At 41.9% G+C, this 15,855-nt stretch overlaps 1 protein-coding gene across 3 annotated transcripts in view; it reads left to right on the forward strand.

Moving 5' to 3' along the window:
• Positions 1 to 8,927: 8,927 nt before the first annotated feature.
• Positions 8,928 to 15,855, forward strand: part of Nup153 (nucleoporin 153) — a 52,357-nt gene continuing 45,429 nt past the window's right edge. The window contains exon 1 of one of the 3 annotated variants that reach the window (XM_034510055.1): positions 8,928 to 9,542. In XM_034510055.1, coding sequence (XP_034365946.1) covers positions 9,432 to 9,542 — 111 coding nt within the window. In that variant the 5' untranslated portion in view covers positions 8,928 to 9,431. The remainder of the gene's footprint in view (positions 9,543 to 15,855) is intronic. The other 2 variants (XM_034510056.1, XM_076939091.1) reach the window with 2 other exon arrangements.

The raw sequence follows: 15,855 nt of genomic DNA on the forward strand, positions 1-15,855 counted from the left end.
AGGCTGTGCCGTTGTTTTACCTTGCAGCCGGCACAGAACGTTTCCAGAAATGTCTCCCTGTTTCATTTTAAAGTACTTCTTCAAAAGACCTTGCACTCAAGTTAGCGAAAGAGAAAATGAAGTGGGGAAGCCCAAATCAAGTCTTAAGAGAAGGAGCAAGGCTGATTTCCGAGAACGGGGGATGCACCACTGAGTAGGGCAGACAGGGAGACACACACTCACCCGCAGGCAGGCAGGAAGACAAGAGTGGGGGCCCCCTGCCCTGGTGACCTCCCGGTACCTTTCTACAAAGTTGCCTTCTTTGTCTTGGGCACAGATCACTGCATCTTTGTAGAGAAGGTACCACTCCTCTTAGACTCTGGAGTAGGGCAGAGAATAGCAATCATACTCAGGTATCAGCAAGCACGGAGCTAAACTCAGCGATGCTGACACTGCCTCAGTTGAGGGGGGTTTAACCTATAGCAGGTGCTCATTTACTTCTCCTGGGGGAACCCTTACAAGTCACCGCTGATTCCCGGAGGGGGCGACATTTTATAGCCAAGCATGTGAACAAGCCCTAGTTGTTTACGTTCAACTAGTTGTTTTCAAGTATGTTTAAGGATTGTGAAGAGTCTGTCGTGTGGTAGAGCATCTGGTCTGCTTGGATGTTTGTACTTTTTGTTTCCTGTGCGTGTGTGGTATATAGACATCCCTCCCCTTAACTGGGGTGAGGTGTAACATCACTTACTCTCAGGGGCTGTATTTGCCTTTAGTCTGCCTGGGAATACTGATCCTGCCTGCTGAACACTGAGTGCAGGATTCTAGTTTCACCCCACTTTGCTTTGGATTGGAAAGGTCTTTCTGTGGTCTGCTCCTTGATTTCGAAGAATCATGCTTTTTGGTAGCTCATGATCTCCTGCTGCTCTTCTAATGGACCGAAAGAAGGTGAGCCTGTGGCGGAGCTCCAGGGACACATGAGTAATAGGTGTTGGGTTAAACTCCTTTTAATTGGCTGTCATGTGTAGACAACTGTTGTAGTCAATGTGCCACTCATGGTCGGAGAGAATGCTCTAACTCCAAACTTCATCGTAGCCCATTGTGTATTTACTTTTGAAGAAAGAATTCATTGAAAAGAGCTGATATGTCAGGCAGTGGTGGCGCACGCCTTTAATCCCAGCACTTGGGAGGCAGAGGCAGGTGGATTTCTGAGTTCGAGGCCAGCCTGGTCTACATCGTGAGTTCCAGGACAGCCAGGACTACACAGAGAAACCCTGTCTCGAAAAACCAAAAAAAAAAAAAAAAAAAAAAAAAAAAAAAAAAAAAAAAAACCCAAAAAAGAAAGAAAGAAAGAAAGAAAGAAAGAGAGAAAGAAAGGAAGGAGCTAATATGATCAGTTTCTGCACATTCTGTGTAAAGGGAAAACTTACCAATAGGTAAAGAGGAAAACCAACATCTATGTGGTACTGGCCTCCGGCCCTTCTTTAGCTGTAGGAGATTCATGAGCATCCAAACATTCTAAAGTCTACTGCTTTGGGGAATTTTTGTTACCTCATTATATTGACGTTTTCCTAAGTGTTCTTCTAAGCAAACATGTTTATTCTTGGCCTAAATAGGGGGGGATGTAGATGTGTCCTTTAATAAGGTTTCTTCCTTCCTTGGTTTATTTCTTTTGTGGAGTGTGTGTTCAATAGCTTCTCAGACATCCCCTGTTGAAAAGCCCAGGAACTGTAGGTGTATTGTAGAAAGAATATTTAACTTTTAAAGTATATTTATTTATGTGTGTGTGTAGCTGTGTGTATATGAACATGGGCACATGCATGCCATAACGCATGTGGGGAATTTGAGTGTGGGTCCTGGGAATTAAACTTAAGACCTCAGGTCTGGCAACACGTGTTTCAGGGAATTTTTAAGCCAAGGAGCCCATTACATTTATAATGGATTCTAGAATTTTTCTAGAAGTGGTTTTTGAAGAAAATCCTGTATTTGAATATCGTCTTGACTTCCTCATATCTATAAGGAATCAAGGAATCAAGCTAGTACCATCTCTGTTATTATAGTCTGAAAAGAGAAGTCTGTAGATTTTGTTCCAAGTTGTCAGACTTCTCAGCTAGCATTCTGGATATTCTGGATAGCTAATTCAAACCCAGCATACTCCCTTCTAACGTGCCTGCTTGCTGGCTTTCCTTAAAAAACGAGAACTGGGGGAGGTAGTAATGCATGCCTTTAAGTCCAGCACTCAGGAAGCAGAGGAAGGCAGATCTGAGTTCAAGGCCAGTCTGGTCTACAGAGGGAGTTCCAGGACAGCCAAAGCTACAAAGAGAAACCCTGTCTCAAAAAACTGAGGGGTGGGGGGGCTATGGTGGTATTGCTCAGTGGTTAAGAGCAGCGCATGGACTGCTTTTCCAGGGACCCAAGTTTAATCCCTAGCACCTACCGCAGGTGACTCACAAGACCCTGTAACTCCAGCTGCAAGGCATCTAATGCCTCTGGCCTTTGTTGGTACTTGTGCTTAGGTGCACACTCTCCCCCCCACCCCAGATGTAGACACATAATTTAAAATAATAAACAAGTATTTAAGGAATGATTTTGTCCCAGTGTCAGAAAGAGGCGGTTCTGAGCAGTGCTCAGCTGTTTCTTATCAGAATGTCTCTTTGTTCTGGGTTTTTATTTATGGTTTAGTTTACCTCCATTGTTTCCTGTGTTGCGATGTAAAGAGAACTTTTTTATACTAAGGAAGAATACTCGGGAACTAGTAAAGTGTTCTTTAAACAGCTAGGGTTAAAGGGCTGGGGAACGTAGTTCGTGGTGCACTTGCTTAGGACATGTGAGGCCCAGGTTGAATCTCCAGCATCTTGGTGTGGTAGACCTCAGCAAGTGAAGACAGAGAATCAGACGTTGAAGGTCATTCTCAGCTACCTGTGGGATTTAAGGCCAGCCTGGCATATATATATTTTTTTTTTCTCTAGCGCTCTAAGCCCCATATATTATATACACACACATATATGTACACATATATATGCAAGAATATATTTCATAATCTATGTTTGCTTTCAGATTTAACAACTTTATGTGTGCTTATTTTGCTGATAGAGCTTATTTTAAAAATAGTGGTTTTGTGTGTGTGTGTGTGTGTGTGTGTGTGTGTGTGTGTGTTTAATTTAAAGACAGGTTCTTAGTCAGGAGTAGCTCAGGCTGGCCTAGATCTTGAATCTACCCCTTTCATCTGTAATCCCAGGGCTGGGATTGCAGATATGACCACCAAGCCTGACTTAAACAGTGCTTTGCAGACTTATTGTACTACAAGATATCTGATCCTGTCAAAATGATGATTCTGGCTGACCTGGATGGGCAGATGGTGTTAGCCCAGCATATGCCTACTTTCCAATGCTTTGATCAGTCGGCAAGGTCCAAAGAGGGCCAAACTTACTGTTTAGGAATGAATGGTTTACAGCTTTGTTTTGTCTTGTTTTTGTGGTGGTGATGGTGATGTGTGTTTTAGATTCACTGACATACCCATAAGTAACATGATCTTCAAAAGAAAAGCCTTGAGCCATGCATGACAGTGGACATCTACGGTCTCACTCCAGAGGCTGAGGCAGGAAGAGGACTGTGAGCTCTAGCCCAGCCTGGGCAGGCTACATAGGAAGAGACCTTCTCAAAAGGTTAAGTAGGGGCTGGATGGCTTAAGAACACTTGCTGCTCTTGCAAAGGACCCAAGTGCAATTCCACTACCTTCTCTGGGCAACTCACAACAAGTTGAGCTGATGCCCTTTTCTGGCCTCTACAGGTACCCCTCATCTCCCCCACAGCCCCAAGAAATAAATGATAAAACAAAATTTGTAAACTTATAAGAAGAAACATCCACAAAAGACGATGGCTGGGCGAGCCTGAGGACCTGAGTTTCATCTCAGAAGCTATGGAGAGAGGGGACCTCAGAAGGTTGGCGACCTCCTCATGTGCACAATGGTGTGCTTGTACCTTCTACCCATTCCCTTGTTATAGACATACAACATCTTAAACAGTCCTAGGGCTGGGGTGTAGCCTAGTAGTAAAGTACTTGCCTAGCATGCTGGATTTAACCTAAGCACCATCCCCACAAAATAAAGAACCTTAGTACCTTAGTGTTGGCAGACTGAAATCTGGAAATAATATAGATTTCTACTCCTAATGGTAATGATGAGGCCAGTTTTCTAATATAGCTGATGATTAGTATTTTATAGACAGTAAAATTGAACTGAGCCAGTAGACCATTTGTCTTTTGGGATGGAATCCATAATGTGCACTGGCATTTATAGGTGGTTAGTGTTAAGTGCTAGTGATTGGTACAGCATATCACATTAAACTTTTAGAGAATTCTGTCAAGTGCTAAGTTTCAGTGCATTGTGTGGACAGAGGCTGTTTTACAGGTTTATGAATGAACATAACAATTGCTAAGACTAAAAACCTATAGGTTCTCAATAGATTTCTTTATTAAAAAATAGATTCATAGCCGGATGGTGGTGGTGCACGCCTTTAATCCCAGCACTTGGGAGGCAGAGGCAGGCGGATTTCTGAGTTCCAGGCCAGCCTGGTCTACAGAGTGAGTTCCAGGATAGCCAGGACTACACAGAGAAACCCTGTCTCGAAAACAAAACAAAAACAAAAACAAAAACAAAAACAAAAACAAAAAACAAAAAACAAAAAAAATAATAGATTCATTAATTGTTTTATGAGTGTTTTGCTTAGCTGTGTATGTGCACCACATGTGTGTGCCTGGTGCCCACAAAGGTCAGAGAGGTCATTGGATCTCCTTGAACTAAAGTTAGAGATTGTTGTAAGGTGCCGTGTGGTTGCTGGAAATTGAACCAGTGTCCTCTGGAAAAGCAGGAGCTGCCCTTAACTTCTGAGCTATCTCCTAGCCCCAATAAATCACTTAATCCCAGCTGGTGATTCAATACCTCCCTTAAACATTAGGATGAAATTGGTATTGTATATTTGATCATTATTTCATTTACTAGAGCTGAATTTCCATTAAACTGGCAAAATATGCATACATTAAACACTTTAGTGATAATTCCAAGTCACCAATAACGCAGCAGTGTCACATTAAGGAAAAAACTAAAAATATTTCCCTTTACCCATTTAACCAAGAGCAAGTTCAGATTTGAATTCTCTACTGCCTGTTCCTTGTGACTCCCCTTCTAACAAAGGGCTTCTGCTCTGGACTCATTGAACTGCATAAAAAGCATCATATGGGGAAGGAATGGCACACTCTACAGAAATCTTTAACAGAGTTTTACAAGGGATTAAGTCACCAGGTCTGGCTGACCCCCACCTGACCCAGATAACAAACAGTATTACAAATATCACTTGTCTATCAACCAATACCCATGAATGGGTATTCGTTTTAGAAGATTGCTTTCAACTTCTGGATTTGCTGCTTTCAGCAAATGATACACATGTATAGTTGTGGGTCAGAGGCATGGAAGAGTTCATGATTTAAGATTACAGCTATGGGTTAGCTTAGGTTGTAAAAGTTGATTATGTGGGAAAATCCAAGGCAAGTAAGGTTGGTTGTTACATTGTTTTTTTAAAGGTGGGTTAAATAAACAGGTTAAATAAATACAGGAGGATAGCTGTCTTCAGTGACTCCAAGGTGGAATGTTAACTCTGGTTGTGAGGTCCAACATAAGTTCTGGCTCTCGAATGTAAGAGATGTTTTTATCTTAATGTATTGTCACAAAAATGTGCATCACATTCTATGGTTGTTTATTCAATTCATGATACACTGCAGCCTAGCAGATGCTGATATATTGGGTTGGGAAGAGGAACAAATGGATGACATTTTTGCAGTCATGACCTAGGTAAAATTAATTAAAATCTGACTATAGTCTAGTTAATTCATTCAGTGTTAGGTATTACTTTATTCTCCTAAGCCAGAGACCTTAGTAAATGAGAGTATAATGATGTATGTCTTTAACTACTTTCCCATCACCATTGACTTTCTTACCCTATATCCAACACAGGAAACACACACACACACACACACACACACACACACACACACACTGTTCTTTATGTTGATTTTTTTTGCTTATTTACTTTTTGAGACAGGACTTCACTATGTAGCCCAGGCTGGTTCTAAATTTCTTAATCTTTCTCTTTGTACCTCCCATGTGCTGGAATTATAGTTGTACACCACCAGACCAGTTTCTTTTTAACTTCCTATTTAATAAAGTTCATGGTAGCAATTATCACATGAAAATATGCAGAACATCGTAGTGATGTAGCATTAATCTGATAGAAAAAAATTTGCATGAATAGACATTATAGTCTAGACCTTATTTTTGTGCTTAGAGGGTAAAATAAATACATAAAAACTTCACAATTTCTTGTATTTGCCATTCATGAATATTCTATTGCCTGGAGTTTTTTTTTTTTTTTTTTTTACCTTTTGAAAAATAAACAAAGACCAATTTTCAGTCCAGGTTGGGGTTAGAGGAAACTGTATTTCACTTGTAATTAATGGCTATTCTTCATCTAACAGAGGAAGGCCAACTGCTTATTTGCTGATTTGTAATTGACAAACGGTTACCATGTTAAATGGGAAAAACAGAACAAATGTTATCTGGGTCTCTGTTGGCAGAGAGACCCTGGCAGCAATTCTCTTTTCATGGATTGAGACCTACTGTTTGTTTTGGCTGTAAAAAGCAGTCCAGGTATAATATGGACTTCTTGGGTGCCATTGTTTTCCTGCTACAGTCTTCAATGAACTAACCATATGAGATGAGAACACATGAGAACTAACTGAAGATATGAGAATACTGTATGTTTTTCTTAAGCAGGAAATTAAGTAACTGAGACCAAGCCTAAAAGGAATGTGGATTTTTTTTCATGAATCCTCAAATTTTCTACCAATTTTCTGTTTTGAAGTTTTCTCCAACTTCAATCAAATTTTTTGACATAACCTTTCCTTTATTTCTTTATTCTTTCTTAACTTACTTGAGGGTGAGAGAGATAGGGCCTTGCTGAGCAACCCACAGTCCTCCCATCTCATCTGGAAGGTAAGGACCTGTCTGATGTTACTTCTTTTCACAGCTTGGCTGTGAAGATTGTCCCTTCCAGGAAACAGATGCTAGCCTATGCTGGAAATTTGATTCTGCTGGGATGAGAAGGAAAACTGTGATGAACAGTTCTGCTTGTTTTGTAGCTCTAGGGGAGAGAAGGGACCTGGAGTGTGTAGGCAGATTGGGAAGGGAGGACACGCACGGAAGAAGAAGAAATGAAGTCTTTTGATCATCTTCAGTAACTTGTCTCAGGGGTTAAGGTCAGACCCAGACTGTACCAACTGCCTACAGAGTCTTTAATATGCTGAAAGGTACTATAAGTTCAAAGGTACTATAAGTTTTGTTTTATTAATTTGATTTCAATAGCGATTTAATTGTATACTTTGGGGGCGGGCTGGTGCACGGTCATGGAGATCACTTTTGGTATTGGATTTCTGGTTGGTACTAAGTGCTTTCTATCTATACAGCTATTATAAGTAGAACCATGTCCCCATTGAGGTAAATATTCATTCTATTTGCAGATGAGGAAAGTGAAGCTTAGAAGGAAGATCAGTAGCCTCCCCAAGGCCACACAGCTAGTAAGTGACAGATTTAAACAATCTATTTGATTTTATAGTCATAAACTTTAGAACACTGTTCTCTAATAGAACATTAAGTCTATGATCCTTCATAATCGATACGTCTTCCTAATTAGTTACTTATTTCATGGAAAAACTAGGTTATAGTCCTGGTTTTGAGTGCCCAACTTGATATCCACCCTCTTTCCCCCCCCCCCCCCCCAAGACAGTTTTCTATGTAGCCCTGGCTGTCCTAGAACTCACTTTGTATACCAGGTTGGCCTTGAAGTCACAGAGATCCACCTACATCTGACTCCTGAGTGCTGGGATCAAAAGTGTGTGTCACTAGCCAGCCTCCAAACTGATACCCTTAATGGTGCCCCTTAAATTTTCTTGGTCTCCATATAGTCCACTGAATAACTAGGCTGGATCACATGATCACACAGACCTTTTGTCTAATGCCTGCAGCTTTAATACTGTATATTAAGCCTTTGGGGGTACATTGTTTAATCACCTAACTATAATACTAACTGAAGCAAATCTATGTTTACTAGGAATATGAGTCACCCTTAATGTGTGTTGATTGCATAGGTTATAATTGCAATCATTTACTGCGTTTCTTGTATACCAGGAAATCTACTGAGTGCTTTACGCAGATGACCGCGCTAGCTCCCCACAATTTTATAAGGTGGATTTTAAAGCTATTTAGTAGAGTCATCCAAGGGCAAGTCTGTTAGTGAAGCAACTCAGAATGCCAGCACCGTGTGTGCTGACAACAAAGCCCTTATGTGTTTAATGAAACAGTAATGAAGTTGTATTTTTTGCTTTTGTTGAGACAGAATCTCACTATGAAGCTGAGGGTAACTTCTAACTAGTCATTCCCCTGTGTCTTCACCACAACTGCCAAATGCCAATCGGAAGTCAAACGCCTTTTCTACCTGTTTTAGGCCTAGGGATCACGGCCACTGTTAATTTAAACGCAGTTTTTTTTTTCTATTGTGATACATTATCGTTCTTTGATCTTACTGTTTACTTCCATTCCGCTTATAATTGATGAATGGTAGATTACCATTTCGGTATTTTCAAGTCGAGCGCCATTCTGAATCTAAACAAGCAGCCAACTGCCGCCAAATGACCCGGGCTTTGTGCCTCTGCGGAGCTCCGCGGGTGTCCTTCCGCGACAGCCAGCCTTTCCGAGAATCCGCGTTCTTGCCCGAAAAACTATATTTCCCAGAGGCACCCGGGACAGAGAGCGCGGGCTCGGCCAACCCTTCCTTCCTTTGCCCATCCCCCACATCGTCGCAGCGTGATGATGCAGACGCGTCGGTCGCCGAGGAGTGACGGCGTTCTGGCTCGCGACCGCGGTGGCGGTCTCAACAGCGGTAAAAGGCGCAAGAGCGGCGGCGACGACGACTGCAGGGACGACGACGGCGGTGGCGGCGGCGGGGCGGGCGCAGCGCGCACAGGGGAGGGGTTGGCGGGCGGCGCCGGCGGCCTGGACTGCGGCAGCGACGGCCAGGGCGGCTGAAGAGGAGCCTCCAGCAGCGGGCGGTCGAGCTAGGCCTCAGCGGCGCCCGGAGCTGCTCGCGCCGGCCTCGGCGGGAGATCTCCATAGAGACGGTGACAAACACAGACGCGGGGGTCCTCACGCGGCCGGCGGTCCTCAGCCAGCTCGGGGCCCTCAGCCGCCACCGCCTTCCTCGCCGCGCGCACTCTCAGTTCCCGCTCGCTCCCTCGCGGTTCTCGCTGTGTCTGTGTGTCGCCTAGGGCCGGGCGGGGGAGGCCCTCAGGCCGCCGCCTCTGCCTCTCCCGCCCGGGAGCGGTAGTGGGAGGCCGCCCAGGCTCCGCCATGGCCTCAGGAGCCGGAGGCATAGGAGGGGGCGGCGGCGGCAAGATCCGGACGCGTCGTTGCCACCAGGGGCCGGTGAAGCCTTACCAGCAAGGGCGACCCCAACACCAGGTACGGGACCCGCACGCCGCAACTGGGCGGCTCCGGGCGGCCGCTGTGGGGGGCGGTGCGAGGCCCCGGCGCCCCACGTGGAGGGGACCAGAGGGCCTGAGGCAGGGCCGGGGTGGCGACGGGAAGTGGGTAGAGCCTGGCCCGGCCTGGCGGCGCACACGTGGGATGCAAGCGGCCTCTCCCAGCCCTCCCGCCCCAGGGCTTTCCCCGGCGGGCGCAGGGCGGGAAAAGAGATTCCAGGCTTCGGATACTCCGGCATCTTTTTTGGCGGGTTTTGGGGGTTTGGTGGTATTACTCACGACCTCGTGAGGGAACAAGGGAAAGATGTGGCAACAGGCCCATCCGCTGGCAGGCTTTTTCTTTCTAGTGTTCCCGGGTTCAGGATGCTGGGGGAGGTTTATCTGCCACCCCAGAGACACTTGGGGAGGGGGCGCTGTTACCCTGATCGTGGAATAATTCGGTTTTAGCCGCATCAGATCATTAATGGTAGTTCGGTCCCCTCGTCTGCCTACTTGGCCTTTCGAGATCTGAACACACACTGGTTTAGCTTCTCATCCTTTCCTCTCTTAACTGAGTTATAGTTATGTGGCGCTGAGGCGTTTTGAAAGTCCCTCGCCGCTCTTACGTCTGGTCTCTGATGCGCGATTCTTCCCTCTCTTCTCTCCACCCCGCTCTGTATTCTGAAGACCAGAATCAGCCACTCTACAGTTGACCAGTTTCCCGCTCTGATCTTATACAACAAATATTTTTAATACTGGGCGTTTTCTAGAAGTTTAAGATATTTCGGGCTCACCGCGAGTGTTGGTAATCTTACAGTTAAGCCACCTTGCCGCTTTTGGGGTGTTTATAAAAAAGTCGAACCCTGTTGTAAATGAGATGTTTGGGTCAGAGAAAATTTTCAGTTATTAAAAATTGTGAGAATTAAAATGTTAAAAACCCAATTTAACAAAGCCACTTTACAGTACCTCGTGGAATAAAGTAGGAAGTGTATATTTTAAGCTTATTGAAGAAGGGCTGGCTAATAAATAACTTGTTGCTTACTCTTAAATGTAGACTTTTTGTTTTATTCTGGCTAGTGCTAAAATTGAATACTTGGCGTTTTGCTTGGTAGTGTTAAATTATATCACTTTTGAGATTTTAAAAAGTAAAGATAGGGAAAGTTTTGAATAGTAAAAGCTGTGGTTTATGTATTAAGAAGTATGGAAACCTTGGCATATTACCATTTTCCCTAGATGTGTACAGAATGCTGAGGAGCCAGGGGTATTCGAAAGCAGATTTTAAGATTAAAATCAGGTCACAAGCCTGGCCATTTTACTTTACCTAATACTGTACAGTGGACATTAAGACAAACATACTTTTTTCCTAAGAGTAACGGATCACTTCTGAATGCTTGTTAAAGGAAAATGAAAAGAATTTGAGCACAGAAATGGATAGCTTGGATAGAGTTTAGAAAGAAGCCAAAGTTATAATCACAGCTTATTTTTAAATGTATTTAGATTTAAAAAAACAATTTGAGAGAGAAGTGCATTTATCTAAAACCCAAAGTGTTTTAGAGCTGATGCAGGTTTCAGGCTGTATGGTTTTAGAGCTCAGTAATTAAGACATGTAAAATATTAGCTTCTTGCCTCAGTCATTTAATTTAAAAAGTAAGTACATCTTAACTTTGAACTGGAATTAAAGATAACTCTTGATTAGCTGATTTAGCTTTGGCAGAATTGACCAAAAAAAGTATTTAGAGTTATATAAAAGAATACAACTCAGTTTGTTTCTGTCTTAAAGTAGTCTTACCTGGAACTTAGTGGATGTCATTGTCCTCTCCTAGCAGAGCTTGTCAACTGGTTGTTTTGCAGCAGCTGCTGAGTCATCATCTTGGATCTTGGTAGGAGCTTCATGACATGGCATGTTTCATACTAATGTTTGATAAGTGTCCAGGGCCTCTTGGCAGAATGAAGCCTTTGGTTGTGTAGTAGAAGGTTAGAATAAGAGTAAGCAGGCTGGCACTTTTTGGTGGATGCAGGACAGCAAATGTCAGGCCAAAGAGCTACTGCAATCACCTGTGACTCCTGTATCATGTTTAGTTGACTTCTGATTTCCTGTTTTGACTTATGGTTTAGGTCTCCTGGGAAATGTCTAAACTTTAGCATTTTTCTTTTCTTTTTTTAAAAAAATGATTTATTTATTTTATGTATATAAGTACACTATTGCGCTCTTTAGACACCAGAAGAGAGCATCAGACCCCATTGCAGATGGTTGTTAGCCACCATGTGGTTGCTGGGAATTGACCTCAGGACCTCTGAAAGAGCAGTCAGTTGATGTTCTTAACCACTGAGCCATCTCCAACTATAGCATTTTTCTACTTTTAACTTTTCTTTAAAAAAAAAAAAAAAAAGAAAGAGAAAAAAGAGCCAGGCAGTGGTGGCGCACACCTTTAATTCCAGCACTTGGGAGGCAGAGGCAGGCGGACTTCTTGAGTTCCAGGACAGCCTGGGCTACACAGAGAAACCCTGTCTCGAAAACAACAACAACAACAACAAACAACAAACAACAACAAAAAAAAGCCACCTTGCTTGAAGTCGTGGAGCTAGAAAAATACTGTCTTGATCAACCAAATAAAGGGAGTGACAGTTACATATCGACATAGCTGGATATAGAGGTACACACCTGAAATCACAGTTTGCTAAGAGGCTGAGGCCAGGGAATTCGAAATTTGAAGCCAGCCTGGGCTTCATAGTGACCCCAGGCTAGTCTGAACTATAGAGCGAAGCTGTCTCAAGAAGTGTAGAAGCAACTGAACAATGCAGGATGGTTATTTTCACCTACCCCATTAACCAGTTACTTTTTAGCTTTTGTTGTTGTTTTGTTTTGACAGGGTCCTTCTGTGTCACTCAGGCTGGCCTTAAACCTGAGACCTTCCTGCTTAAATCTCTTGCTTACTAACCCAGATACTTTTAAAAATGCTTATTTTCTAGTTGGGAGTTCTTTTCTCCTGTTGAGTCTCCTTTCCCATTTCCATTGTGTGTAGCAAGGCACAGAGGGTAAGCTGGTTGCTTTTCCTAACAGCAACCACAAAACACTTGAGCTCATGAGCAAAACTTACTCCTGTTGCCACCTCCTGGTGAGACGGACCCATTTGATTTTGTCCCTCCCTTTTGGTGCTAAGAGAATTTCTGGCTTGGAGCTAAAAGAATCCATTTTTCATCCTTACAGAAACAGGATGGCTGATAGCCTGACCGTCCTGGTTTAAGTTGCTGACTATATTCAACTGTTTAAAAAACTGAGGAAGGGGAGGAATTCCCCTTTCAATATTTTAGACCAAGGGTTGATGAATCCTTTTTATAAACAGCTATTTTGAGGCTCCGTGGCTGCAATTTTTTTTTTTTTGAAGGATCTTTGGCAAATGTTAAAACCATTTAGCTTTAAGACCAAAGGCTAGATTGGGCCACAGTCACCTGAGTTTGTAGAACCAGGTTTATGCTATAGGATACTTTTTATTTTGGTACTTTATGATTTTTTTGACACAAATAAGTGTGACCTGTATAACGTTTGATGGCTAAAGAGTATTCTCGGCTTTGAAATTAGTGGTATTTCTCAATATTTTATTCATTCCAGATACTAAATTATTAATTTTATTCTTTCTATTCCAGATGCTTAATGCTTTTGGTAGATGTAGAAATAGAAATAATTGGTTTTAAAAACATGATAAATTCAGAATGTCTGAGTCCCTGTTCTACCTGAAGAGTTGAATGATGAAAAATTCTGCTTAACTTTGTCATCTGTAAATGGAAGATTATCAAGAGTTAAATGACATAAAAAATGTCTCAGATGGTATAGTAGAACTAACATGAAGTTGTGATTAAATAGAACCTTGACTTTAACATTTTTAACTGGTCTATGCATTTTGCTGTCTTTTAGAATTATCAGTTTTTTTTTTTTTCTTCCTCTGGTTCAAGTCTTTTCCAAATTGATACTAAACTTAAGGTCTTTGTTTATTTACCAAGTGAAAGTCAAACTAAAGTGATCTAAACTATTAATGGATGAGGGATCCCTGCCCTTCCCTACCTTGTTAAACAGTTGAATGTGGTCACTGACTTACGTGAGGAAGGATAGGCTATCAGTCATCCTGTTTTGTAAAAAGGTAGATTACCTTAGTCCCAAACTAGAAAACCTAGCACCAAAACTTTATCATAAAATTTGATAAAAGTCTAACTTTATCACAACTTCTTAAAGGACTTTGTCTTTTTCTTGAGAAGTACCAGTCACTTAAGTATGTAGGTAGAAAAGTTCTGGATTGATTGATGAATAGAAAGTGGATTCTGTCTCTGTCTGTCTGTCTGGCTTGCTTGAGGTGAGAGATCCCAGCATGTTATCTTTTATCACTTTTATCACATTTATTATTTATTTATTTATTTATTTATTATTTATTTATCACACTTTTTTTTTTTATCACATTTATCACTTTTCCTTACCAGTTTTTTAATATGACAACAAAAAAGCTCCATTTATGTCTCCATTTCCTGGAAAGCCCTAGTGATACAAGTGTGTGTCATGAAGTCTTTGGTCAGATGCTACTAAAGATAGCCATCTTATTAGGTTTAGGATATTGGGAGCAGTGTAATAATTCTGTATTTTCAATTTTTATATTTCTGATATAAGCTTCTTTTAATATATCCCTAGCTAGTCTGGCTTTGAACTGAAATTCTGTTTGTGCTTAAAAAGCAAGAAAGTATATTTGCAGTCTTGATGTCAGACACAATTTTTTTTATCAGAAAAAAGTATAATAGAACATTTTTCTCTCCTGTAAATGTTTCTATTTATTTGATTGTGCTTTATCTTTTTCATAGTGTGGATTGAGAAATTCTTAGTCTCAATATTGAAATGTGAGATATGCGGTAGCTCTTAGGGTTTAACTGCTATTGACTTTTAATGGGTTAAAAGTCCTTCCTGTTACATTTTAAGTTTTTTAAATTATTTTTTCAAAAGGCTCGCTTTTACTATTTTCTTATATGTGAATCTGTATGTGTGTGTGTGCTGGTGCCTGTGAAGGCCAGAAGAGGGTATCAGCCTCTGGAGCAGAGTTACAGGCAGTTGTGAGCATCCTGACAGACTGCTGGAAACTGAACTTGAGACTTCTGAAAAACAGCAAGTACTCTTAAACACCATCTCTTCAGGCCTTTATTTTTACTTCTGAGGCAAGGACTTCCTATAGCCTAATCTGGCTTGAACTCACTCTGTAGCCCAAGCTGGTCTTGATCTTTATTAGGTCTTTCTACCTCAGCCTCCTGAGTGCTGGGAGTGCTAGATTTAACAAGCAAGCTATGAATGTTACCGGGCCCAACCAGTGTGTTAAGTTTTGGAGGGGATGAAAATAGGCTACTTGGAAGTATTTAATTCTTTAGGCAGAAAGATATTTTTAAGTGTCTGGAGAACTTGGACTGGGCAGATAGGGTGAGCTTAACAGTTTATAAAATATGGCAGTGCCTGAGGTTTTTAGCTTAATTTCAGATTATCAAAATTAGACTTAGTATAAATGTCTTTAGAATACTTAATTTCTTCCCACATGAAATAACTTAGTATTGCTGTTACAGTGAGGCAACTTGAAAAAATGACTGACAAAAACTGGGGCAGGGGAATCTAGTGACTGCACAGATACTAAGTGCGTAGGGGATGAAGGGTCCTCGAAGAAGACTCAGGTCAGAGTGAGTATTAATGTAATAAAGGGTTCTGAAGGGATTAGTGGAAATCAAAATGGTAGAGTATTTTGGAAGAGTTAAGGCCTGATAGATATAAAACTGGTGCTGGACTTAGATACTTATGAAAGATTGTAGAATTGAATGCTGTTTAGTAAGGATTATGTGAAGGGAGTTGAGTGAATTTAAGTAGAATGGAGTAGAGAAGCAAGATACTGACCTGGAGAAGAGACTTGTGTGTGAAGAGGTGGGACTGAGGAGTTGGCCGAATTGGGAAGTTGCCTTCTGGTGAATAGAAAGTGAGTATAGGATAAATCGTTCTCTTCTCCACCCCCAGAGTCTCTTGTGAACTAAGGTTAAATAGAATGTGAAATACTATGTTAACCACTGCTGTGATTTGTATATGGGATTGGATCTTTTGCCAAATGAAGAAACTAATTCTTTTTGGGTTTTCAAGACAGGGTTTCTCTGTTTAGCTCGGGCTGTCCTGGAACTCACTCTGTAGACCAGGCTGGCCTCAAACTCAGAAATCCGCCTGCCTCTGCCTCCCATGTGCTGGGATTAAAGGCATGCGCCACCATAGCCTGGCTGAAGAAACTAATTCTTGAGGCAAGAAAATCTAGTGG

Source organism: Arvicanthis niloticus, chromosome 8 (genome assembly GCF_011762505.2).
Source record: "Arvicanthis niloticus isolate mArvNil1 chromosome 8, mArvNil1.pat.X, whole genome shotgun sequence".
In the NCBI taxonomy this organism is placed as follows: domain Eukaryota; kingdom Metazoa; phylum Chordata; class Mammalia; order Rodentia; family Muridae; genus Arvicanthis; species Arvicanthis niloticus.